At 29.6% G+C, this 24,896-nt stretch overlaps 5 protein-coding genes and 1 pseudogene across 10 annotated transcripts in view; 2 read left to right on the top strand and 4 right to left on the bottom strand.

The window, feature by feature from the left end:
* LOC149877959 (uncharacterized) overlaps positions 1–24,896 on the top strand; it is a 222,343-nt gene that overhangs the window by 174,846 nt on the left and 22,601 nt on the right. The gene's annotated exons all lie outside the window — the stretch shown is intronic.
* On the top strand, positions 409–3,533 carry LOC145182972 (uncharacterized; annotated as a pseudogene). Its single transcript, XR_016448010.1, has 6 exons — positions 409–825; positions 1,146–1,352; positions 1,495–1,605; positions 1,697–2,189; positions 2,515–2,678; positions 3,157–3,533. The product of XR_016448010.1 is annotated as an uncharacterized LOC145182972 (transcript).
* Positions 12,477–15,993, bottom strand: LOC145196381 (uncharacterized). 3 transcript variants are annotated; one of them, XM_090074084.1, is made up of 11 exons: positions 15,897–15,993; positions 15,192–15,220; positions 14,819–15,024; positions 14,593–14,676; positions 14,358–14,450; positions 13,693–13,761; positions 13,471–13,587; positions 13,207–13,379; positions 13,042–13,106; positions 12,729–12,826; positions 12,477–12,619 (listed from the first exon to the last, which is right to left on the bottom strand). In XM_090074084.1, the coding sequence occupies exons 3-11, from the start codon at positions 15,009–15,011 to the stop codon at positions 12,504–12,506; spliced, it is 1,008 nt and encodes a 335-aa protein (XP_089930210.1). In that variant the 5' UTR covers positions 15,012–15,024; positions 15,192–15,220; positions 15,897–15,993; the 3' UTR covers positions 12,477–12,503. The 3 variants fall into 3 exon arrangements, with proteins under 3 accessions (XP_089930210.1, XP_089930211.1, XP_089930212.1); XM_090074085.1 differs by lacking the exon at positions 15,192–15,220 and having other exon boundaries at positions 15,897–15,986; XM_090074086.1 differs by lacking the exons at positions 13,693–13,761; positions 15,897–15,993 and having other exon boundaries at positions 15,192–15,551.
* LOC149877962 (uncharacterized) lies at positions 15,793–16,807 on the bottom strand. Its single transcript, XM_090074082.1, has one exon. It carries the CDS (start codon positions 16,805–16,807, stop codon positions 15,893–15,895), a length of 915 nt encoding a protein of 304 aa, XP_089930208.1. The 3' UTR covers positions 15,793–15,892.
* LOC149877961 (uncharacterized) lies at positions 15,793–17,809 on the bottom strand. The gene has a single exon (XM_090074087.1). It carries the CDS (start codon positions 17,807–17,809, stop codon positions 17,144–17,146), a length of 666 nt encoding a protein of 221 aa, XP_089930213.1. The 3' UTR covers positions 15,793–17,143.
* On the bottom strand, positions 22,749–24,728 carry LOC149877960 (uncharacterized). Its single transcript, XM_090074088.1, has 5 exons — positions 24,304–24,728; positions 23,987–24,178; positions 23,481–23,640; positions 23,200–23,262; positions 22,749–22,854 (listed from the first exon to the last, which is right to left on the bottom strand). Exons 2-5 carry the CDS (start codon positions 24,026–24,028, stop codon positions 22,823–22,825), a joined length of 297 nt encoding a protein of 98 aa, XP_089930214.1. The 5' UTR covers positions 24,029–24,178; positions 24,304–24,728; the 3' UTR covers positions 22,749–22,822.

Raw genomic sequence — 24,896 nt, 5'->3', positions numbered from 1 at the left:
ACGCTCACTCAAACTCACGTTTTGAAGGCTTTCTGTCGTCACCTTAATATTATACGCAAACTGGTCTAAAGATCTCAGGGCGATTTCCAAACTTCCCGCACTCAAAATCGACAAAGTCAACTCGCTACCATTTTTTACCGTTTTAAACACCTTACTCACATAACTCTCAATACCCACATGCAACGGTTCCTCAAAATCAAACACATACTCCTCAAAACGATCCGATAAAAGATCCATTTCAAACATTAAATTTATCGTTGTTTTTGTTCGCACACTTATCCCTTCTTTACTGATTCTCATACACACCATCCTCATGTTTTTGAACAAAAGATCAAACAGCGCTTTCACTTCAAATGCATACTTTGTTCGCGCAAAAAACATTTTTTAAATAAGAAGAAAATATTTTTTAAATCACTGCGGTAAGATCACAACTAAATTATCTCAAAAAAGAATTAAAAATAACTTTTTTTGATTCAAAGGTAAGTCAACTTTTTTATTTTAACAAACCTTGGCATTTTTTAAAGAAAAAAAAACCTTTTAAAAAATAACACTGAACCAATATATTACGCTATCAATAAGCCTGAAACCGACATTATGATGACAACGATGATGATGACATCCTTAAGTATGGAAAGGGGTCAATGCGCTAGAACCGCCTTTTCACTATATATATTATGGCAAAACTTAACGGGAAGAACATTCATTACGGACGGTAAGAATACAATCCCATTGAAAAATGACGCCATCTTGAAATTCCTTAAGTATGGAAAAGTATCAATGCGCCAGAACCAGACATTATCATGATGATGATGATGACATCCTTAAGTATGGAAAGGGTTCAATGCGCTAGAACCCGCATTTATATACTACTAATATAATTGTAACATCATTATTGTTGTAAAATAACATAATGATTGTGTACTTATAATAGTGTAACAATCTTAATCTTATTTTTAATGAAATAAGTCTATTTCTCTAAACTTTCATTTCAGTAATTTTAATTTTTCTTCAAAATAAATTTTTAATTTTTGACATTATATACTAATAATTGAATCATTTGAAAATCTTTTGAAAATTTTATACACCAGAAAAATAAAATAGCAGTTGTATTTCTTACACTAAGAATTATTTTTTTTAAACTTTAGAATGGATCTCCATCAGTTTCTTTTTGTTGCTTTTAAAAATGAAGAAGATGCTGTTGCCATTTTGCCAGAAACATATTTAATTAATAATAAACTTTGCTTTTGGCCACCATATACCTCACAAGGCAGAGTAAATAAGGCTATCAAAGAATGTGAAGCCCCTAATGAAAATTGGCTAAAACATGCCATTCGAGTTATTAAAAAAAATAGGTCAGTCACATATGTACATAATGTGCTTAAGACATAACCTGCATTATTGACAAAAATTTATAATTTATTGTACAAAAGAAATAGTGATAATTTTATACTGTAGTTGTAATATTGATAGTATTGTTTCAAGAGTGTACTTAAGGGGTTGTATTTTAGGTTCTTACAACAAGGCACAATATCAACTTGAAAAGACTACCATAACATCTGATCTACAGAGTGATTCAGAATCAAATACTAGGCTACATCCAAAGCGGTACTTAATAGTAGAAAATTTATACTTTTTTATAAATACAATTTATGGTTTTAAATCCTAAGTATTTTTATTTTCTTTATTTTATGTGAAGAGCAGTTTTATATCCTGATGAGCACAGCAAAACAGAATTCTTCGTGGAAGAATCAAAACCAATTTCTAAAAAAGTGAAGTTGTTGACAGCATCTCCGGTTATGCCAAAAATATTTCCCTCTGGAACATCCATGCAACTTACACCATCAAAACCTGTAAGTGCACAAATGCTAACTCTACTACTTTCATTCACGCCTCCTGCCATAAAATCTAAAATAAATCTTATAGATGAGGAGCAGAGATAACAAGAAATGTTACCATCGGCTGTGACAAGCAAAATAGTTTCAATATTAGTGGAACTCAAAGAGGATGTGGCAAATCTGAGGAAAGAGGTTGCATACAACACAGCTATGCAGCAGAATATTGCTAATGGTGGAGTTCATGAAGATGAACAAAACATTTTTGATATTCTTAAACTTCCCTTATGCAATATGGCTCAGTTATTGTAACTTGAAAATACACTTGAAAAAGAAAAAATAACAATGAAAAAGCTTGTAAGTTGCTCACTCATTTAACTGATCTTAATTTTTATACTTTACTTTTTTATTTTTTTTTTTTTTTTGATTTTTTAAAAGAAAATATAATGTTTATTGGTTTATTGAAGTTCACCACAAAAATTTTGCAAAACAAGAAAACTTAAATGCTAAACACATTTAATCTTTGTTTCTCTTTTCTAAATTGGCAGTAAGAAAGCAAAAGTTTGAAAGTTAAAATCTACATTTCTAATTAAATTAAATGTATGTTGTCAAGTTATTATATTTTTTGTGCTGATCGTCAAAAAATTTTTTTGTTGTTTATTTTATTGCTTATTGTATCTAGATACGAGCAGTTGCTTCTAAAGATGGGCAAATCTTGTGAAGAGAAGAGAATGCTATTGTCATTGTTACATTATAATGTTGTCCTCCAAAAACTAAAATGGACAGGTCAGGGTGATAAAGACAAACAGTCTTTCCGTGATTTGAATTGCAGATTAGTTGTCGAAGGTAGATTTTTTTTTAACTTTGAATTGAAAATTTAAAAAAGTTTTAATTCATTAAAATCTTTTGTTAACATTATCATGGTGGAAAAAAAGTTCTTATATAATATCTCTACTAAAATGCTAATAAACATTTGAAGGTAATCTTTATTGTGATGGTGTCACAATACCATATCCGGTTCTGTTAAATAGGCAAACATTTGTAAGGGACAGTGGTAATAGTAGTAAAACATTTTCTGAAAAAAAAAAAAGAATTAATAAGTAATTGTATATTTATCGTTCTTTTCCTTTTATGTAAGTAAATGCCAAGTATATACCTAAATATTTTTATTTTAAAAAAAGGTTCGACTTAATAAAAATAAACTTTAAATAATTTAACTTAATAATTTTAGTTAATGGATGGTTCTCCGAACAAATATACGAGTTGAGAATATGACATCGTTTGATTTTATATGTATGTTATCTTATGTGTTTTAATTTTACAGGCGCATTGAAGCGAAATCCCCCCCCCCCCCCCCCCGGACTGCTCGAGCCACAGAAAGTGATATTCAAAAGGCGAAAGTAGATTTTTTGGCGGGAGAAATCGATAGAAATGGTGGAAGGAAAGCGAGAGCCACAAGGCTACTAGCTCAAAAAGCCACTGCAACCAAGAAAGTATCTTGTTTTTCGACAATGAAAAATAAAATTTTTTCTAGTTTAACATCAACTTCCGATTCAGAAGGTTCAATTTAAAATTTGTTATTATAATGTGTTAGATTGTAAATATACTTATATTACTCATTGCTTATCATATTATATAATACCCTTGCTTGGTCAACTATGTCGTAATGTAAGCGATGAAATGTAGTTAATACATTATGAATTAAATATTTGAAATTTATTTTACAAAAAGATAAGTTTAAACTGATGCCAAAAGTAAAGTATATTTTTATTCCAGTGAGAATGTCAAAAGTAAAGTATATTTTTATTCCAGTGTGAATGTCAACTATTAGAATAATTAAAAGCATTAAATTTCTATGTTTTTTCTGTTCGTGACGTCACGAACAGAAATTTCAATACAGAATTTCAATAACTAGTAATTGTTAGCCGTTTTTCTGCACTGATCTCAAAATATAACTGGATAGCGTATTCAATTGTCTTTTTCCAAAAAAAATTGAAGCCAAAGTTGGCCTCCCGAGATGGCGGCGATCGGAGCTCTTAGCGGTGATCGATGTACATTCTATAAGGCTTTTTACAGAAATATGATAGAAAATAAATAGGATTTTAAAAGAAAAACTAGACTATGAAATAAAGTTTTAAAAATATTAAAGAAATGAAATAATTTCTTAAAAAATCAGACAAAGTAATTATTTAGATACTAAGGTACAAACTATTCGATATACTTTTTAAGTGCAATTTTAATTTTTGTAGCAAGATACTAGATATGTACATGCTGCATGAACTATTAGCTGAGTGCTGTGAGTACACACAACACAGGGGTTCCTTCTAGGATTATTTAATACATAAATGTAATTAATGGATATAGTATTTAATAAAAATATTTAATACAAAATATTATTCTTTAATATATATTATTTTACTTATATATTATTCTAAGTAATATTCCAGCTCTCAATGAGTGAGTTAATTGTTTTTGACTTTTTATTCAAAACGACTTATTAAGGGCATTTTTCGATAACATATTTTGTATGTTATCAAACAATATCAACATTATGTATCTTCACAAAAAATGTATGATGCATTATGTATCTTCACAAAAAATGTATGAAGGTTGCTTGCCTCAATAAATGGCAACCTTCCAAATGAAATAGGAATTCCAAATGCCATTTCTAGTGCTGTTTTTAAATCAGTTGATTACTCAAAAATATTTAATGAACAAACTTCTCTTATGTTTGACTCAACTATAACTGACATACATACCTACGTACGTACATACATACATACATACATACATACATACATACATACATACATACATACATACATACATACATACATACATACATACATACATACATACATACATACATACATACATACATACATACATACATACATACATACATACATACATGCATGCATGCATGCATACATACATACATACATACATACATACATACATACATACATACATACATACATATATATATAGAAACTCTAGAAGGAACCTCTGAGTTCTGTGTAATCACAGCGCTCAGCTAATAGTTCATGCAGCATTTATAATTTTGTAGTGCCTATCTGATAAACTAATGCCTAAAAATATATTAACTTAAAAGTAAAATCAGCTGCCTACCATGCTGTTGTGTTATTAACCTTCTAGCACTCAGCATTGGGTAGTTAAGAACTAAAAGGTACATAAATTATATAACAAATGCTAACTATTTTAAATTTGAGATTTCTGCACAAGCAAACAAATACTTTTTCTTCACTATTATTAAACAAACTAAATTTTAGCAAACTTAATTTAAAATTTGTATTTAGTTTTACTGAGAATTTTTATTTTATTATATTTATTCTAAAACACGAAAAACAGAAAGTTAATATTGATCAACTTATTGTAAGAATACGTTTTGTTAAATAAAAAAATATTTGTAATTGAAATTTTTGTAAATATGTAATATTACGTTATTTTTATGAAAAAAATGTTAAACAAAAAAACTAGATTTTTTTATTAGAAACTTATATATTTATCAATATTTGAGCTTAAGAAATAAAACTTGATTATCATCAATATCTTAAATTTCATATAACCATTCGGAATTAACGAATTGAGGTAGCTGAACAGATTTAATCATATGTGATTGCTAAAAGTTTTTAACAAGAATAAAAGCTTTCATTCTTAAAAAGAGATGCCAGGAGTGATTGGAAATTTATACACTGTAAAAACCTGAATCATTTTCTTAATTAAATTTTTGTTTCACAAAAAATATCTTCAAAGTTCTTTCATAAGCTTCACATTGATAGTGGAAATGTTTTCTTGAAGATTTGTCTAGAAGTTGTTGAGAAAGTTGTTTCTTTTTAATTTGAATTTTAATTTCCGCTTTATGCAGAAATTAAAATAGACCTTGGCTTACATATGTTAAAACAAAGAGTGGCATTTGAAGCTTTGTATTTTGCAGCGCTAAACATACCCATAAGTTCTTCTGAATCAATGTTGTGAAGCCTTGCTGACTTAGTCTGGTCTTTAAGGTGATCATTAGAACTCATTTCAAATTGCCACTTGTACTGCCTGTCAATAACGCTAATAACTGCATTAAGGCAGTCAGCTAATGCTTTACTCATTTCATCAGCTATACAAATTATCTAAGGAGGCCAAAACTGGCTTTAAAAAATTTCCCGTATACGCTCTCCAGTTATATTTTGAGATTAGTGATTTTTCTGTCCGTTCTCTTCCTGTAGTGGCTAGCCGCTGTTTTGCCATCACTGGCTAGCCACGGCTGGTCCATGAAAAATCCTTTGAGCAACGGAGCTTCGCCAACGTTGGCAAACGGAGCTTCGCCAACGTTGGCAGCCGCAGCTGGTCCAGCGCGGCAGCCTACACACGACCAGTGTGGGACCATTATATAATTGCTGTCTGGGACAGCTACTATTTTAACCAAAAAATTTTTTTTTGTTTTTTTCAGCTAATTTTTTTATTTACTTTGTGCATATGAAGTTAAATTTATAAAGTATTTATTCGAAAAAATGTTTCATTTTCCACCTTAAGAAATAAAGTGACGTTTTGTCCATCTTAAGAAATAAAGTGACGTATTGCTTAGGTTGACTTTTTGAACAAAACATGATTTTTTTTTTCATAAATTTTAAACTTGTCTGAGATACTTTTGAGCCCTTGAGCTATTTTGTGCTCACACTGGATGAAATATGAAAAAATGAGCAAAGATTGAAGAAGAAATTCGGTGAAACAGTCGGTGAGAGCTAATATTGCCGAATATAACTCAAACAAGTCTGAACTTAGAAATCTTATGATCTACTGTAGTGATCTTCTTTGGCATTTCAACAAAAATTTCACTACTAACTTTTTTTTTTAAGTAGAATACTTTTCTTTCTCCATCATACCGAATAAGGCATGTCTTTCTATAGCATTTCAGACAATAGATATTTATCTCAGAAGTCTCCCCGACTTTCTCTTCTTTTTGTCAGTTTTTAATGATATTAACATGATTCACACTTCCAATTGTTTATAGTTAATACTTTCAAATTCCACTCCGCATTTATATAAACTGTCTTGGAGTGCAACTCTCCCTTAATCTTGCATTAGTTAATAAGCGCATGCCTTAAATGTTCTAAGTGCAATTTATACTAGATTTCAGCCATTTTCACTTAAGGAGCACTAAGCTTAATTTTCTTTGCTTAAAGCATAAAGTCTTGAATTTGTACAGCATTATCAAAAAAAAATTCAACGCGCGGTGTTCATTTGAACATAGTTTACAATATTGCAAGTAGAGGATTTGTCTATAACTTAACAATTTTGTTCTGCAAAAAATGCTGGGAAAATAAATTACAAGAAACAAAGCAGAAGTAAAATTATGACAGTTGCGCTGCACACTTTATATTATTCACATGTTCCGTAATTAGAGTCTCTGAGCCTTATCAACTTCAATTGTCTTTTTACATTAATAAGGTTACCAATTGACAGAAAGATGAGTGACACAACATATTTGGACATGAATTTTATGTGAGCTCATTTTTAAGTGTTTTCCTCAAGTTGGACACCAAAACTTAAAGGGATTTTGGCTTATTGACATTGAGTCATAATTAATTTATAACTCTACACCTTCAGGTATTTTAGAAAAGTTCACATGATTAAGTAGTGGTTTACAGGATAATTCCTTTAGAATCTTTCTTATCAGGATGATCGGTGTAAGCTGCTCATTCACTTCCTATTACATATTCATGATCAAAAACGTATATGCATTATAGATTTATCTAATAGAGCAGAAATATTGTAAGGATAACTATTATTAAGATACTTTCCTCCTACTTTCGCCTAAATTTTAAGGCGTGATCATCTGTAGAGAATTTAAGGTAAGGAAAAATCATCTCTAGTTATTACAAAATATTTCACTTTTAAATGTTAACACTTAAATCAAAATCAGACAAAACATCAAGACAAATTATCAAAACAAAATATCATAACAAAACATGTCAAAGAAAGATGTTCAAGAAACTTCAACATTTAGAAAAACTTCCAGTTGTCGATTAAGAATTTTACACTTTTTCATACCCGAGCTTAAAAAGACTTAGATTTAAATGAGCAGAAAAATTACTGTTCACACAGTAGCGTCCTTTACAGGTGGGGATTTAAGTTGCAAAAAAAAATAAAAATTTAGAACGATTGATGGAGATGTTGGTAATGAAGGAAAGTTTTCAAAAGAAATGCGCTTTTTTTGATCAAATAAACAAAACTATCACATTTACTTGCAATAATAATCTTGAAAAGTTAAGATAAAAACACGTTCCATTTTCAAAAACAGAATCCCTAACTTAGCTTCGATCGTAAAAAAATTCGAAGTGGACTTCATACATAGATTAAGATCGTATTTTCCGCTTTTCTTTTTGTGAAGATAAAAAGGTTTCATATAAGAACAACGGATTTGCAATAACGTCAAGTTTTTGGGTCGTTGTCAAGCATGCAACGAGCCAATCGTAAATGAGGAATTGAAAATTGTTAAAGGCGGATAGATCCCAAATAACTCTTGAGACAATTTAGGTCAATATTAGTATATCTATTTTTAGCCGACTGAAGTTTAGGATCCGAGTTCGGTCGGTTACAATTATTCTTAACCAACATCTTTGGTGTCTTTTATGGCATCTTGATGCACGTCTTTCAAATAGATAAGGAAAAAATTAATAAATAGAAAAAATCAAACTGTAAACCAACAAAACGCAGATGAGTAAATCAAATCAGAAAATCTTCAAACCCTGAAGCAGAATGTCATTAAATGTTCAAATTAAATTTCTTAAAAAAAAAATTTTTCAACCCTTCAACTTGAATATTCCTAAATAATAAAAACTTGATCAAAATAAAACCAATACTTTAAATTAAACTCATTTGTTATTATTTAAACACATGACCTAATGCATTGTGCCATGTTGCCTAATGCATGATGCACTGGGCATATGATCAATCATATGCCCCACTTTGCACGTTCTTTTACTCACTATATTTCCTGTGTGGTCAGGAAATTCTTTCGTATGCTTTTTTTTCATTGAACTGCTTACTTTATAAGCTAAGTTCTAAATTGCAGGACACCCATTCAGCAACAGGTTTTTTGTTAAAAAGAACAAACTATACTCTTCCTTAAGGAATTTAAGCAGTCGAAAGGTTTGGTTGCAGAAATCTTGCTCAATAATTTCATTTTTCAGATCTGCTCCAGCAGGAACTACTTACAAGAGATAATTCTAACAGTCTTCTCTTTCTAGACTTACTTCAACCCACTCATAATGCAAAACAGGGATCCCAACAACAACACAATAAAGAAACTAATAAAATGGTAGTATGAGAGATAACTTTTGTTTCAAATTTTAAAATTTTAACTTTAAAAATAACACTGCAATAAATTAAAACTGTGAATGACGAAACGAAAAACGGCACCAGAGACAAATCTAAAATAGAAAACTAACAATATGTGAATTGAATGGACCATCAGATATGCAAACAACATTCGTAGAATTTAGAAACACTGCAGTGTGAATATCTGTGATGATTTCACCACCATTTAACAATATAAAGTTGGCAATATAATCTTTATCAATGTGCTTGTCACCCTCATCAGCTTGTCGATTAAGTTCTAATGAGAAGCAATATTTTTAATAAATATACTTTGTTTATAAATCCATCACTTAGTCTGGCTATGTTTCAGGTATATTATAAAATAATAAAGAATGAGAGATATTTAAGGAATCTTTGTCTAAATTATATTTAAGCCATTGAAAAGTCACCTGCGGCTGTAATCAAAAAAGACATATTTTGAAGACAAGACAAGAGAGGAAATTCAGTTGGATACTTTCGCTTGATCCCCCTTGTTATCACCTTTAATATAATTTTTTACATGTCATAAGAAACTTTAGTTATTAAAACTATTTATATAGACAGTTGGATAAGAGATTTTTTGACTCAGGGACCTACAATATTCAGTTTAGAAAATTCGTATAACTTTGGAATGGTTTTTTGTAAAAAATTAAAAATATTCGGAACTGAAAAAGAAATTGAATGAAAAAAAACAAAAACAATTGATTAAGAGTCTCAAGAATGTAAAACAGTCAAGCTACTTAGCATAGATTTCACTAATTCTGGACAAAATTAATTAAATTAAAATTGAGTAACTCCGATTGTTTTTTGAATTTCATATTAACTTTTTAAACAATTAAATGGGAAAGTAAACTGAATCAGACCATAATATACAACAAGTAGGTTTATTGTAAAATTGTTGGTAATTTTTAAACTTGAAAAGTAAACTTTTCGTTTATAATAAGGAACGCATGTTCATAATTCTGAACGTACATATCAAATACCAAATAATGGCATTTAATTTAAAAAAGTAAATAATTTGTACTAGCATAGATCTCTAGCTTAGAGTTGGGTAAAAAGACTTTCAATGTTTAAAGTTACTTTTATTTTAATGTAAGGGTATAACGTTGTGTTGATGCAGAATGTGCATCATCTATTTTATACATTTTTTATTAGCAAACGTTAAGATAAGGCATTTAGAAATTCAATAAAAAGGTTAAAAGCATTAATTAGTTTCTAAGTTTGTCATTTAAAATATTATTGTTAAATGATAATTACTTGCACATAACAACGCTAACTTTTGCACATACACAAAAAAAGTGCATTTCAAAATCTGTTTGGAATTTGGAAAACGCTATAATTATGCAGAAAAGATTTATTTTTAAGACATCTTATGTACTATTGCTAAGTTTTTACGTTTATATTTCAGATAATCACCATCAAATTCTTGATCAAACAGTACGGTTTAAATTCTTTTTTTTAAGTCGGTCTTATATTGTTGGTTTTTCGGAATTTTAAAAAGTGCTTACAATTAAACATTTTAATGGTATTATTATATTTTGAAAACATTTTTTCATAATTAATCCGGTTTATTGACTTGAATATACTATTCAATTACATTTACTTCTTTAAAAATATATACTACTCCTGCCAAAAACTCTTTTACTAATTAAAAAAGATGAATCTCTGGGATTTTCATCTAGGTCAGTTTAAACTTGAGCTACTGTTTTACATTTCACTACCTTCATTAACACTTTCGCTGCCAACTACGAGTATACTCGTAGTAAGTTGGCGTCAATTATTTGCCAACTACGAGTATATTCGTAGTAAGTTGGCGTCATTTATTTGCCAACTACGAGTATACTCGTAGTAAGTTGGCGTCATTTATTTGCCAACTACGAGTATTTTCGTAGTAAGTTGGCGTCATTTATTTGCCAACTACGAGAATACCCGTAGTTGTACTAACTTATTTCAAATAATATTTGTGCATGACTGGCTTTGTCTGTTCTTTTTTTTTTTTTTTCTTGGCTTCACATTTGGTTTCAGAAAATATTACATTCAAGATTTTAATTTAAAAATCCAGAGAACCTAATTTAAATGCGAATAAAGACAGAAATAGCTTAAAACAGATAAAAATAAAACATTAATATTAATTTAGTTTTATTTCATGAAAATTTAAGTGTAAACCTATTCTGCTGAATGATACATTCTGAAACATTCGCCGATACATAACGGAGGTCTATTTTCACAAACAGCACATTCATATCGTGTTTCTTTACGTTTTATTTTAGAGCAGACTCGACATGGTTTGGTTGGGAATTTTTTCTTTTTTATTCGTTGGTATTGAAGACAAGTAGTGGAAGCTATTATTGGTAATTCGAGGCACAACTTCATTCAAACGTTCACCCAATAAATTATTAACAACTAATTCTCTAAACTTAAGCAAGGAAATTGTTTTATCTACCCCATATTTGCTGTTTAGACAGTAAGGATTAAACAAAAAAGTATCAAAGAGATGAAGTGCTACTTTTTTATACCATCTGATTGTCTTTCTTAGGCAATCATAATATGATACCATTTGTTCCGCCCTATCTACTCCTGACATATATTGATTGTAATCTTTAATAATGTTGGCTTTCATTTTCTTCTCTCCTCTTCTGTTTGTCACTTCAATCATTTGCAACGAATGCAAGTTGCTAATCATTAGCACGTCTCTTTTGTTTTTCCATTTAGCAACCACTTCACCCTCTCTGCTTCTGCTTATAACGTCTCCCTGTTTCAGTTTTGCTTTTGTACACTCTTTTGGATTTGACCCAGCGTGCACAATGACGTCCTAAGGACGTCTATAAGACGTCTGATTTCTCGTCTGTAAGACGTCCTTATTCGGTCTCAGGTGAAAGTCTTGAGGACGTCTTTTTCAGACGTCTTGAAAACGTCTTTTTCAGACGTCCTTAAGACGTCTGAAAAAGACCTCCTATAAACGTCTTTTTACGTCTGTACATCTAATTAAATGTACATCTACTAGTAAAGTCTGTACATCTATTAATAGATGTACAGACTCTAAGATTACTTATCACCTTTACATAGATTCTAAGTATCTATGTAAAGATGTACAGACGTAAAGACTTTCTCAAGAGAAAGTCTTTAGAAAGTCTTTGATATTTTTCCAAGCCCTTTACTTAACAAATTGCATATAGCAATCGAATTTGATATGATTCTATCTAGTCATAGAGAGACATAGAGACATAAAGAATTACAAATTTATAAAGGATTATAAATTTAAAAAATACAACATTTAATTATATTAGAATTTAATCATTGTCAATTAATATTGGAGGATTTTCTCTTCAATCGTTCGGAAGAATGTTTTATTATTGTCCCAATAAGGTGCATTGCTTCTGCTTTTGTCACGTTTTTATAAGACTTTAAAACAGCATCTATTAAATAGAATAAGAAAAAATTCATCAACAAAATCAGTGCATCAAAAAAAATAAAAAATTTTTAAACATGAGTTAATTGAATACAATAATAAGCTAAGATCGATACCGGTGATTGCATTACATAGATTTACAAGCTCTTTAAATATTTTCTTTTTCTTTAAACCATTCATGCTGTATTCTGACAAAACATCGTCTGTTGTTAGTCTAAATATGCAAAAATATATTTCACTAGCAGTGCTTAGAATATTTATATCTTAGATATTTATTAAAAAAATTCAAAATAGGATAAATATTTATCCTATTTTGAACTTTTCTTATATAAAATTTTTTTTTTATAAAAACAAAAGAAAACGAATATCTTTCTTCTGAAAAATATGGATTAGAATTAGCGTCAAAAAAAACTTATGCTGGTAACTTACGTGAGTAGAATATTTTTTATTGCATTAGCTGGATTTTTACCGCCAACTGATGATGAATGTTTTACCTAAAACAAATAGATAATAATATGATAAACAATTTATGACAATTAAAAAAAAAAACTAAGACAATAATATAAATGAGTAAATAATTATATTCAAGCATACAAAAGTACTGTATTGAATATCCCCGTCAGCAATTGTTTTTTCTAAAATAATAAGTTCGTCTGAACTTTTACACTGTTTAAAAATTTCTTCTGCATCATTAGAGAAATGTGCAGTTCTATCTATCAACAAGTTCTTTATTTCAGCAAGTTGAAACATAACTTTTCTCTGAAACTCTAAAAAGTAAAAAAACAATAATTTAAATAAAACTTTACTGATATTACAAACCAACAAAAGAAAACATGAAATGGAAACAAGCAACTTTACCTGCATCTGGTAAAGGATACATCCTTTTGCAACTACCTGCTAAATCTTTTGTAGTTTCGGGCTGCAATGGTCTGCTTGAAGAAGAGGAATCCATAACATTCGGTATGATATTTAATTCTTTAAAAAAACAATATAAAAAGTAAACTTAAAAAAAAACTAGGGACATCAGGTCCCCAAAAGCTTTACTTTCCTTGATAGTACACAAAAGCATATAGTACTAACCAGCAGTATGACTTAGTTTTCTTTTTAATGAGTTTATCGAAGGAATTGGTAGATCGACTATTTCATGCACTAAATATATATATATATATATATATATATATATATATATATATATATATATATATATATATATATATATATATGAGTTTTTATCTTTTTACTACTAAAAAAAAAAAAAAAAAAAGTTATTGAATTTTGGAAATTTTTAACCAATTGGGAATTCTGCGTTATGTGTGTGTGTGTATATATAAGTATATATATATATATATATATATATATATATATATATATATATATATATATATATATATATATATATATACATATATATATATATATGCATACATACATACATACATATATACATATATACATACATACATACATACATACATACATACATACATACATACATACATACGCATATATATGTATATATATATGTATATATATGTATATATATGTATATATATGTATATATATGTATATATATATATATATATATATATATATATATATATATATATATATATATATATATATATATATATATATATATGTTGCACTTTAATTAAAGTATCATGAAAATATTCTTGCACTTAAGTGCAAGAATATTTTTATGAATCCTAATGTACTTTAATAAATCTCAAATGAATAATTCTCACCAGATTTGCTTCTTTTAGTATTTGACTTTGTTTTGTTTTCCATTGACTTTGTAAAAGGTCTAGGTAGGTCAATTTTTTGTGTTATCTTATTTGCTAAATAAAATAAAACAAAATCAGTGAAAAATAGGATAAAGAATAAATATCTTTTATTTCAATAATAAATATATAAAAAATAGTTTTGCTGTTAAATGAAAACTGTGACATAAGCTTTAAACTGTTTTAAGCTTTATGTTACCTGTTGCTTGACTCATTACAGGCTCAGCATCACTGTCATGTTCAGTAGTAGACATTTCTACATCTTTGCACCATTCATAGTCATCTAATGATAATGATAAAATTACAATTGATTTACTATTTTTGAAATTAGCTACATTTATGTTAAACTGTGAAATAACTACAAAGCAATGGCTTTAATTATTCAAAATAGTTAGGAAGTCTTATTTACTAGTAAACTATCCTACCTGCAGTGAATTTAACTTTGACTAACTTATATGAAGGCCAGGTTTCATCTAACTCATCCAAGTTCTTAGCACTTCGTTCTACATACGCACCTTCAGGCCAAAATACTCTGTCATCTTTTATCCAATGACTAGGTACAACAGCATCTACCACTTTTTTGTTTTTCTCCACAAGAGAAACCAAAGAATAAGACATTTTGATTAGAAATCTAAAATATAAAGACAATCATATTTCAATATGATAAATTATTAAATAAAAATAAAATAACTCAAAAAGCAATAATTTATTTATATAAATAAATTAAGAATTACAATTGATTAAAATGAAAAGATAAATGACTTTTTAAATTTATTAATAAATTAAAATGAAGCTTACTTTTCCTAAAAGAACCAATATCTTCAAAACTGAGTGAAAAGATTATTTAAAAATGCATTTTTATACCAGTAAAAAATCAGACAGATAAATTTTAACTATTTGTCAATTACTTTATTATTGTAATTAAAAAATAGATGTTAGATATAACAGGAAACGATTGTTATACTTAAAAGAAAAATTATATAAAATTTATACAGAAAATGATGCTTGTAGACTTAATTAAAAGTTAAATTAAACAAATTAGTATTTATTGAAAAGCTCTCCATTATTCATTAAAAGCTCACAATTAATCATTAAAAAAATTTAAAATTCTAAAAAAGAAATATGAATTTAAAAAAATTAGCAATTAACATTCTTTCATAAAAACAGCATTAAAGTAATTTGAAAATCATCATGCACTTACTATCAACTATTATTTATTTATACAACATAATATTATATAACAAAAAAAAAAAAAATTACAATGAAATTATTTTTTAAGCTATGTTGTTAAAAATTATAGAGATATTATATATAACTATTTTAAAAGTTATAATAAAACATAATGATAATAAAAATATTAAAAATTAAAAAAACATATATTTATCATAAAAATAACTAATTTTTAACGCAATAATTTATTTAATAAATGTGCACATTTTTTATTTTATACAAGAAAGCAAAGTTAACTTAAATTCTTTAAAATCACATACATAGTTGGCTTACCACATCACATCATTAAGTAAAGTACATAGAACAACCCCATCATTGACTGGTAGACATGCAACCTTTCTTTTAATATCTACCTTATTTACAGTTTTTCTTTTGCCAATGTTAGACTTACATAAAAAATAAATTCCGACCATCTTTGAATCAAATGGATCAGGAAAGTAATTTCTTAATAGACTCTTGTGGAACATTTTACAAATAAAAGTAGTCATATCTAAAATACTTGTAATAAAAACAATTTTTCCGGAATGGAGAAGAAAACAATTGTCTTTTTCATTTGTAGAAATTTTGGTCTTGATATCCTTTGAAAAGTTTATTGAATTATTTATTTCAAACTCATGAACATGTTTCACAACTTGAGATATAGGATTATATGCTTGACGAATAAACCTTTTTAACGACTTTAAATAATTTTCAAAAGGAAAGCAAGAAATTTGATCTAAATTACATCCAAAGTTTGAAACATCGTTATGCAAGTGAATAAGACAGTGTACATTATATGAACAAAAAGAATCGCTATACAACTCCCTACTACTTGCAACAAAATAGACCAGTAATTTATGAGCATATTCCAAATAGTCATTTCTGTAATCTTGATTTTCCTCAAGCATAATTCTTATTGCAACAGATAAAGATAAAAAATTAATATAAATTGGTGAACTAACAGTTCCTTTAAGGGCTATTATTCCAGTATATGTCAAGAACTGTCTAAACTCAGTTGCCTTCCATCTTCGTAGATCGCTTAGCCCACGTGGCTGGCGTGCAAATTCTGAAGGCATTTTTCCATAATGCAATAAAATAGTGTCAGAGACTACATTTAACTGATTAGATGATATGCGACAACAACGAGGGCCTTCTTTTAAGTATAGAAGCAATCTTTTAACAACTCCTAAGCAAACTAAATGCATATAGTCCAAACAAAAATCTTTAATGCATTGAACACTGGAGTGGATTAAAGGACTAACAAGTAACTGATGTCCTGTATAAGCTATCTGCTTAAAATCCTGGTCTATTCTTGGTTCACAGTCAAGATCATGAAAAACTATTCGATTTTCTATATTTACTCCATGAACTTTACATCTTTCACATGCATCATAACCAGTATGACCCTTAATTCCCTTTAAAAACTGACGTGCTGGAGCATCACAAATAAATCCTTTAATATTTACATGAAATTTTTTGCCATTATAGTGTAAACCAAAAACCTCCAAATTACGATACTCGTTTAAAAAATCTTTTAAAAATTACTCACAACTGTCAGGTTTGGAACTTCCACAGTAAAGAGCTACAACAAATGGACCTGCAAGTTGAAACAATGCAAGAATAGGCCAAAGTTGAGTGTTTGATGATTTGAACAATGGTATACCATCTACGTTAATCAATAGATTAATTGTCTTCAAAGAATTAATATCATGAGATGAAAACTCTTCTAACTTACTTTTTATTGAACTTTTTAAACCTATGTAAAAATAATCACCACCACATTTTTGTTTTAGAGGAACTTTTCTTGGTGTGCTTAATAAGGTTCTTGAATCTTTAGGCAATTCTTTGTGACCATGATTTCTTAATATAAGCAAGATATGATTTGTTGCTGCCATTGTAAGGTGATGTTCACATGCCCAAGATGAAAGTTCAGAGGCCAAGTTATCTTTATTGTGTACATCACCGTTTTCTGAGATATAAATGCTATTTACATCGCTAAAAATGGAAGATGAGGGTGAAACCTCGCCATTTAAATCCAGTCTTCCTTTAACTATTTCAACTTCTTCTTCAACTATTTCAACTTCTTCTTTATCGGATGGTGAATCCAATAAAATGGTCTCTTCACAAGAGTCGTGACAATAATTAAGAACTTCCAACTGGGTTTCATAGTTTCTTCGCCAGAGTCTTAAATAGTTTGCGTTAGACATTTCAGATATAAATTTTTATTATCTAAATAGATCATTATTAAAATAAACATTAAACTTATATAAGACTTATTTAACTGATTAAGTTAATTAATAATAACTAGGTTAATCAAGTTTTAAAATACTCCGAAAAATGTAAAAAATTAGAAAATGACTTAAAACGATAAATAACCCCCAAAAAAAAGAAATTTAAATGACGACCAGCTCGAGCGAACATTTTTAATTAACTGAGTTAGCGCATTAATGCGTTAACTCAGTTACGTACGTAATTAATTTATACGTATAAATTTACACGTTTTTAAAGACGTCTCAAAGACGTCATTAGGACGTCTTAACAAAGACTTCCTGTGAGGACGTCTTTGGGACGTCATAATTTGGTCGGAGACGTCGCGACCTAATTAAGACGTCCATAGGACGTCTCTTTGACGTCTGTGCACGCTGGGGACTTTCGGTCAGTTCTTAAAGTACCACAAATAAAAGTTTTTTGATTTATCATGTGCTTTGTTAACTCAAAGAAACTGTAAAAGCTATCGGTGTACAGGTGATAACCTTTTCCCAGAAGTTTTTCCGTTAAATCTAAAACAATAGCTCCCGTTTGACCCAACAAATGTTTATCGAGAGTTGTCTCGCCAGAGTAGATTTTTACTTTTAGTACAATACCATCTGATTCGCAAAGCTCATAGAACTTGATACCATACTTATGTCTTTTATTTTTCACATACTGCCTGAATACAAGACGTCCCTTCCAAAGCATCATTGACTCATCGATTGATATATTTTTATTAGGACAGTAGATGTTATCCATTGCATTATTTAAGTGATCGAGAAGTCCAATAATTTTACACAAGCGTCCACTACCCGAATCTTCATTGTTAATAAAATGCCAAAACCGTAATATTAGTTGGAATTTATTTCGTGACATTATTATAGAAAATAAGGGAAATCTATAGAGACTGTTCTTAGACCAATAGTGTTCTAAAGATGACATATTGACACACCCCATATGAAGAAGATTTCCAAGGAACTGCCGCATATCTTTTGAATTTATTGGTTTCCAATCTTTAAAACGTGAGCTTCTTCTGAGGGGACACTGTTTATTTATTTCTTGCGTTGCGTAGCGATTAGTTTCAACTACCATAGTATTTATAAGCTCTTCTGTAACAAATAGTCTAAAGAAATCTAATGGTTTCTTGCTCTCCATGTATATCTCCAAACCAGGATCGGCAGTAAATTGAATTTGTTTTACAATATTCGGCTCATCTTTCTATTGGTTTGATTTTCTAGATGAACCACCCGTTGTTCTAGCTCTTTTCGGCGGCATTAAAAAATCTTCTGCAGTGGCTGATAGATGAACGTCTGTGTACTGATTGTCATCACTTTCTTCAGTGTTAATATCTTCAGAACCTGATTCTGATGCAGTCAAGCTCGAAGACGTAGTAGTGTAAGCGAAAAATGAATCCGAATCTTTAAAATCATCATCTTTACTATCCTCACAATCTTCCATTATCATGTGCTGATCCAATTGTGGAATATCTGTGTTGAGCTAATAGGAGATAGATAAATTTATAAATTATTTATAAAAAAGAATATACTCATCTATAAAACACATTAACTAGTATACTGTGTAAAAAATTCGAAGTGCACACTAAAATGTTTTTTAATGTGTACTTCAAATTTTTTTTCACATTTTTAATAACATACAGTAAAATGTAGTTATCAAATATATTTTAGCTTCTAGTCTAACACAACGATTTAGAGTTAAGAAAACAAAAAATAAATTACCTTTTTTACTCATGATAATTGCCAATGTGCATGTGCAAAAAAATTGAAACACTATAATAATAATGCATCAAATAAGGTACATTACTACACCTTTTCAAGAGGTAAGTGAGAACTTGAAAGTTGTTGTTAAGAAACGTAAGATGTAATTGAGAAATACAACATGTAATTTAGAAGTCGCATTATTTAATTTAGAACATGGAAGATGTAATTAAGAAACGTAAGATTTAATTTAGAAGATGAAACTTGTAATTAAGAAACTTAAGATGTAATTTAGAAGATGAAAGTTGTAATTGAGAAAATATAATATATATTTCAAATTACATATTGCAATTTCTTATTTACATGTTGGGTTTTTCAATTACATTTTAAAGTATCTTAATTACATGTTGTGCTTCTTAATTACATATGCGACTTCTAAATTACATGTTATATTTCTCAATTACATCTTACGTTTCTTAATTACAACTTTCAAGTTCTCAATTACATCTTGAAAAGATGTAGTCACCGCAATGAATTATACTCATAACGGTGATACGATTACTTCGGCACTGTAGAAAAAAAATTCCTTTCCCATTGCCAAGCTAGGAGAATACTCCTAGTGCTTTTTTTTTGTCAGTTATATTCAGAATAAAAAATACTATAAAATTATTTCAGATTAAAAATATTTTATTTATTGAAATGTTGATATCTAGCCTTGGCAATGAGAATGAGACCACGAAAAACAGCCTCGGCAAAAAGTAATTATTGTAAACATTATGGCTCGGCAAAGAAATAACGCATAGCTTAAAATAGCTCGGCAGCGAAAGTGTTAAAACCAGCGGTGGATAAAACAAAGGCAAACAAAGGCAAGCGGAATTAAGCAATCAAAATATTGATAATATTATTGATTCATATTTGCTCAAGTTTATAATCAATGAAAAAGATGGTTCAACCAATCTTGTTTCTTCGTATTTCAAAAAAGGAAACGAATTGAAAAAATCAAACACAGAGTTTGTTGAGATTGAACTCAACAATATGGCTAATCTTAACTTTGAATTTATTCATTCTGCCATTAAAGTAAGAAAATTAGCAATTGAAATCATTCTGCCATTGATAAATGATAGATTTAATTCGCTGTTAAATCCCATATTCGAATCAGTGGATTGGTTAGATCCGCAAGTATGGACAGCAGACAGCATGTATGGTGATGCCAGCATATCTTTATTACTAAACGAAATTTTTTACCCTCTAGAAAAATTAGGAATAGATTTTAAAATGGTTCTTTCGGAATGGAGAGCTGGAAAACTTGTAATAAATGTACAGTACACCATTGCACTCACACCATTGCAAATATGGCAGAATATTTTTCTTAATCATAAAATCAAGTTTCCCAACTTGAGTCTTTTAGTTGAACTTCTGTATATATATATATATATATATATATATATATATATATATATATATATATATATATATATATATATATATATATATATATATATATATATATATATATATATATATATATATATATTATACATACATTACATATATAGCATTATATATATGCTATCTTTGATTGTCATATTCTTGTTATACGATTACATAAATAAGTTGAATTTAATCAAAAGGCAGCGTATAAGCTAATATATGTATATATCATATGCTGTATATATAAAACTTTTTAATAATATAGATCAAAATATGTTATTAAAAAGTTTATACGCTGCCATTTTATTAAATCTTTTAAATATCTGTGTGTGTGTGGCTCCAAAAATAAGTCAACGTATTAAAATAAAACAAATTTATATTAGCGAACCTTTTTAAAGCATTCGCCAATATAAAATCATTTAATTAGTAAAGATTATAGTTATTTTTTGCGTGTATTTTTAAAACTTTTTGTTATGCGGACAAACATGGAAACATACTTGAATGTTCTCAAATTATCTATAAGCCGTGGGCAAGTTGTCGCAATTAAATATTGTATGCGTGGTCAAGATCAGAATGCGATCGCACGCCTTTCCCGACAAAGCCTGATATAAATATATAAATGTTTATTTATTTATTTAAAAATATATACAATATCAATATAAAATTATAATTTATTTATCAGTAACTAAAGGAATGTTATACATATACTATCACAACAACTTTTTTATCTGAAGAGTGTTGAGTAAAGAGTTTTATATATTAAATGAATAAAACCTGGTGTGTTACCTATAAAAGTTCAGACTGACAGTTAAATTTTATTTTTTACAGCTTACATTGAAACAAGAAAAAGCTTCGAAACGAGAATAAGACGATGGAAAAGCTTCCAATTCGCGAAATAACCGTGAAATCAGATGATACGCGATTAAAGAATGTTTAAAAATTCTCTCAATTTTGACATTGTAATTTTAATTGTTATTTTGTTAGAAGCAAACAGTCAAATCATATACAGTTTTATTTTATCTGTAAATTATAAACGTAGTTTTGCAAGATTTGCAATTGGCAAACTTTGTGGGAACTATACGGGTTGCCCAGCGAGAATACCCATATGGGCCCCAGAGGAAAACCGCGGCCAAGATCCGGCGGGTTCCCGATGGGTTTCCCATATGGGTCCCAGTTGCAAACCCAAATGGGCCCCATACGGTTTTAAAGTACGGGATTTGACTGGGACCCATACGGAATACCCAGCAGGTATACCCATATGGGCCCCATATGGAAACCATGGCCAAGATCCGGCTGGATACCGTTGGTCATCCCATAATGGCCCATCAAGACCCCAGTCCCATATGGGGTCTTGATGGGCCAATACATGGGAGCCATGTAGAATAACTATTTGGGGCCCATGTTAAATTGGCCGCGGGCTCCAACTGGGTCCCATGTGGGCTAACCACGGTTCGGCGAAAATTGTTTATCCTACTCATTTGATTTTTCTTTAAAAGATACTTCAGCGATACTTTATTTACGCTTTTCTGTTGCTTAGGTTACTTCATTACAACTAAACATGACTTAGCATGTTGACGCGTAGACTAAGTAGTTAAATTTTAAGTCAATACATGACGTTAGTCAAGCAAATTGCGCATAAATCTAGATTTTAAAACAAGTTCGAGCCACTTTGGGTGAGACAGTTTGTTTGGTTTGGGAAAAAAAGCAAAGCTTTTGCATATCATTGGGAAACACAAAAAGTATACATGGATATTGTTAGTGATTGTATTGAGAATAAAAAGAATTATTCAGCCATTGCCCAAAGCCCTCACTCGATTTTCACGGTTACCGTCGCGGACTTCCCAAAAGCCACTTTCCTAAGACAAAAACATACAAAATTGTTACTTTTCGTTGCATTTAGAACAGTTATATTAATTCACTTTAAGTGATGACAAAATGATAATCCCCTATTACTCCAGATTTAAATTTTGTGGATAAACCTTTCCATACCAGGACTGAAGATAACTTTTAAAACAGGAAAATTTTCAGCTTATTCCAGATGAATACAAAAAAGTTTACAATACAGTTCTGCAAATTTTTTGGTATAGTTTTTAAGGGGAAGAATTCTTTTATGAAAGCACTCTTTTTTAATTCACACCCTAATAAAAGTAGGATTTTCATAACAAAGAGATTAAATATACAAGTAACTTATCACTAATTACCTACTGCCTTCTCAAAGTCTTTTTTATTGACCTCAGCTGTTTTTTGGTTTCCCTTAATTGCCTCTGAAATACAAAATGTAATAAAACTATTAACAACAGTAATGGTGCATGTAATCGATTTAGCATCCTTAAAAGGTTTTGTTTTTTTAACTCTGGAAAGTAAGGAACTCACATAGAAAGATACCATGGTTATTACTCTAAAACTATTTAATTTATAATATTGAATGAAAATTCGAAATGAGAGAATCATTAGAGCGTTAATTAGAAAAGATTCCACTTACTGTACACAGTATCAAAAAGTCGGGTGGACCCAAACCCTCTCTTGCCACCACGACCAAAAATGTTAAACTTCATGGCTAAGTTGTCGCTCACCACAAAAGCCATCATCCTCTTTGTTGCTTCTTCAAGAGTATTGCCCCCAATATCAACAATAAATATCACCTAAAAATAAATTTAAAGTTTTCTATGAAAGTAGAATCATAGTCCTGCTATAATTTTTTTAAATTAATTAAATCAAGTTCTCAGACAGAACACTTTGATTTATATTTCTCATCGTATATACTGATCATCATATACATCTTATCATTTATACTTGCCCTCAGAGGTTTACATGAGCACACAGTAAAAATAATGGGACATCATGTGATTTCTTAGGGGCTTTGTAGCATGTACAATAAACATAAACTAAAAATGGGTTTTGAGATCTGTTTTCTTTCAGAAAATTCACAAATGGTGGGTGGATAACTTATTTAGACAGAATCCATAGATTATGTTTAATACTACTTACCACACTATTCAAGAAATTGATGTCATCAAGTTTTCCTTCCATTAATGTAAAATCTTCTTCTGTTAAAAAAGGAAAATGGCTCCTTCTGGAAGTATCTTCTAATCATGTTCATTTGTACACGCTGAGTTTCTTTAACTTCTTCTAGCTGTCTTAAGACTCTCCAAAAAAGGTTTTCAATTCTATTGAGCTGACCTGAAAAATATTTCTTTAAAATAAAAAATATTAAAACCATTTTTAAAAATAAATAGTTTTCTTTAATGTATTACAGATTACGAGGTAAAAGACACCTCATTTAAAAAAACATAACTTTGATATACATAACAAAAGACCATCGACATAACAAAACGCTCTCGAACATTACAATCTGGTTCTTGCTCAACTTCTTCATGATCACAGTGTTCTACACAAAGATCAATATCTTCAACTTCCATCAAACATCCTACCAAATAATCTTCATCAGCAATATTTCCCTCCAAATCAATTCCATTCAAATATTCAAAACCATCAACAGTTTTTATCTCTAAAGTCAAATCCTCCTCAGCTAGAGCAACATCAAAAGATTTCTCAGCTGCAATGCGAAAATGCTCATCTACCCTAGAACGGATGTGACGTCGTCAACTTCGCTCGCTATATACTTTATTAGACATCTCTACGGTAATGTATTTCGAATCAAATACAAGAAATTAAGACAAATTTAGGAAAAAATTCACAGTAGAAGATACTTGCCTCATTTCGGCGCGATAAATAATATTTCATGGCCGATCATACTATAGATAGGCCGGCCGCTTCGCAGTGGCCGGTTTGATGGGCATCCCACATAAGACCCATGTCGAATCCTATATTGCTGACCCTGGCCCAGATCAGCCCACGTAGCCCAGGTAAAAATTAGATGGGGCCCATGTTGGCTTGT

This window comes from Hydra viridissima, unplaced genomic scaffold (assembly GCF_058129835.1).
Source record: "Hydra viridissima isolate aposymbiotic clone 2 unplaced genomic scaffold, HvirCarnegie_v1 scaffold_16, whole genome shotgun sequence".
Lineage (NCBI taxonomy): Eukaryota > Metazoa > Cnidaria > Hydrozoa > Anthoathecata > Hydridae > Hydra > Hydra viridissima.
Note: the sequence above shows the minus strand (reverse complement) of the source record. Positions and strands in the feature narration are given on the sequence as shown.

Excerpts from the sequence above, each read along its gene's own strand:
- LOC145196381 (XM_090074084.1), bottom strand. The coding sequence starts at position 15,011 with ATGTCTTATTCTTTGGTTTCTCTTGTGGAGAAAAACAAAAAAGTGGTA. Across the intron at positions 14,451-14,592 it reads TGTAATGAGTCAAGCAACAG|CAAATAAGATAACACAAAAA; the intron begins GTAACATAAAGC and ends TATTTTATTTAG. Across the intron at positions 13,762-14,357 it reads TACTAAAAGAAGCAAATCTG|TGCATGAAATAGTCGATCTA; the intron begins GTGAGAATTATT and ends ATATATATTTAG.
- LOC149877962 (XM_090074082.1), bottom strand. The coding sequence starts at position 16,807 with ATGCATTTAGTTTGCTTAGGAGTTGTTAAAAGATTGCTTCTATACTTA.
- LOC149877961 (XM_090074087.1), bottom strand. The coding sequence starts at position 17,809 with ATGTCTAACGCAAACTATTTAAGACTCTGGCGAAGAAACTATGAAACC.
- LOC149877960 (XM_090074088.1), bottom strand. The coding sequence starts at position 24,028 with ATGGAAGGAAAACTTGATGACATCAATTTCTTGAATAGTGTG. Across the intron at positions 23,641-23,986 it reads TCAATTTCTTGAATAGTGTG|GTGATATTTATTGTTGATAT; the intron begins GTAAGTAGTATT and ends ATTTATTTTTAG. Across the intron at positions 23,263-23,480 it reads ACTTTTTGATACTGTGTACA|AGGCAATTAAGGGAAACCAA; the intron begins GTAAGTGGAATC and ends TTTGTATTTCAG.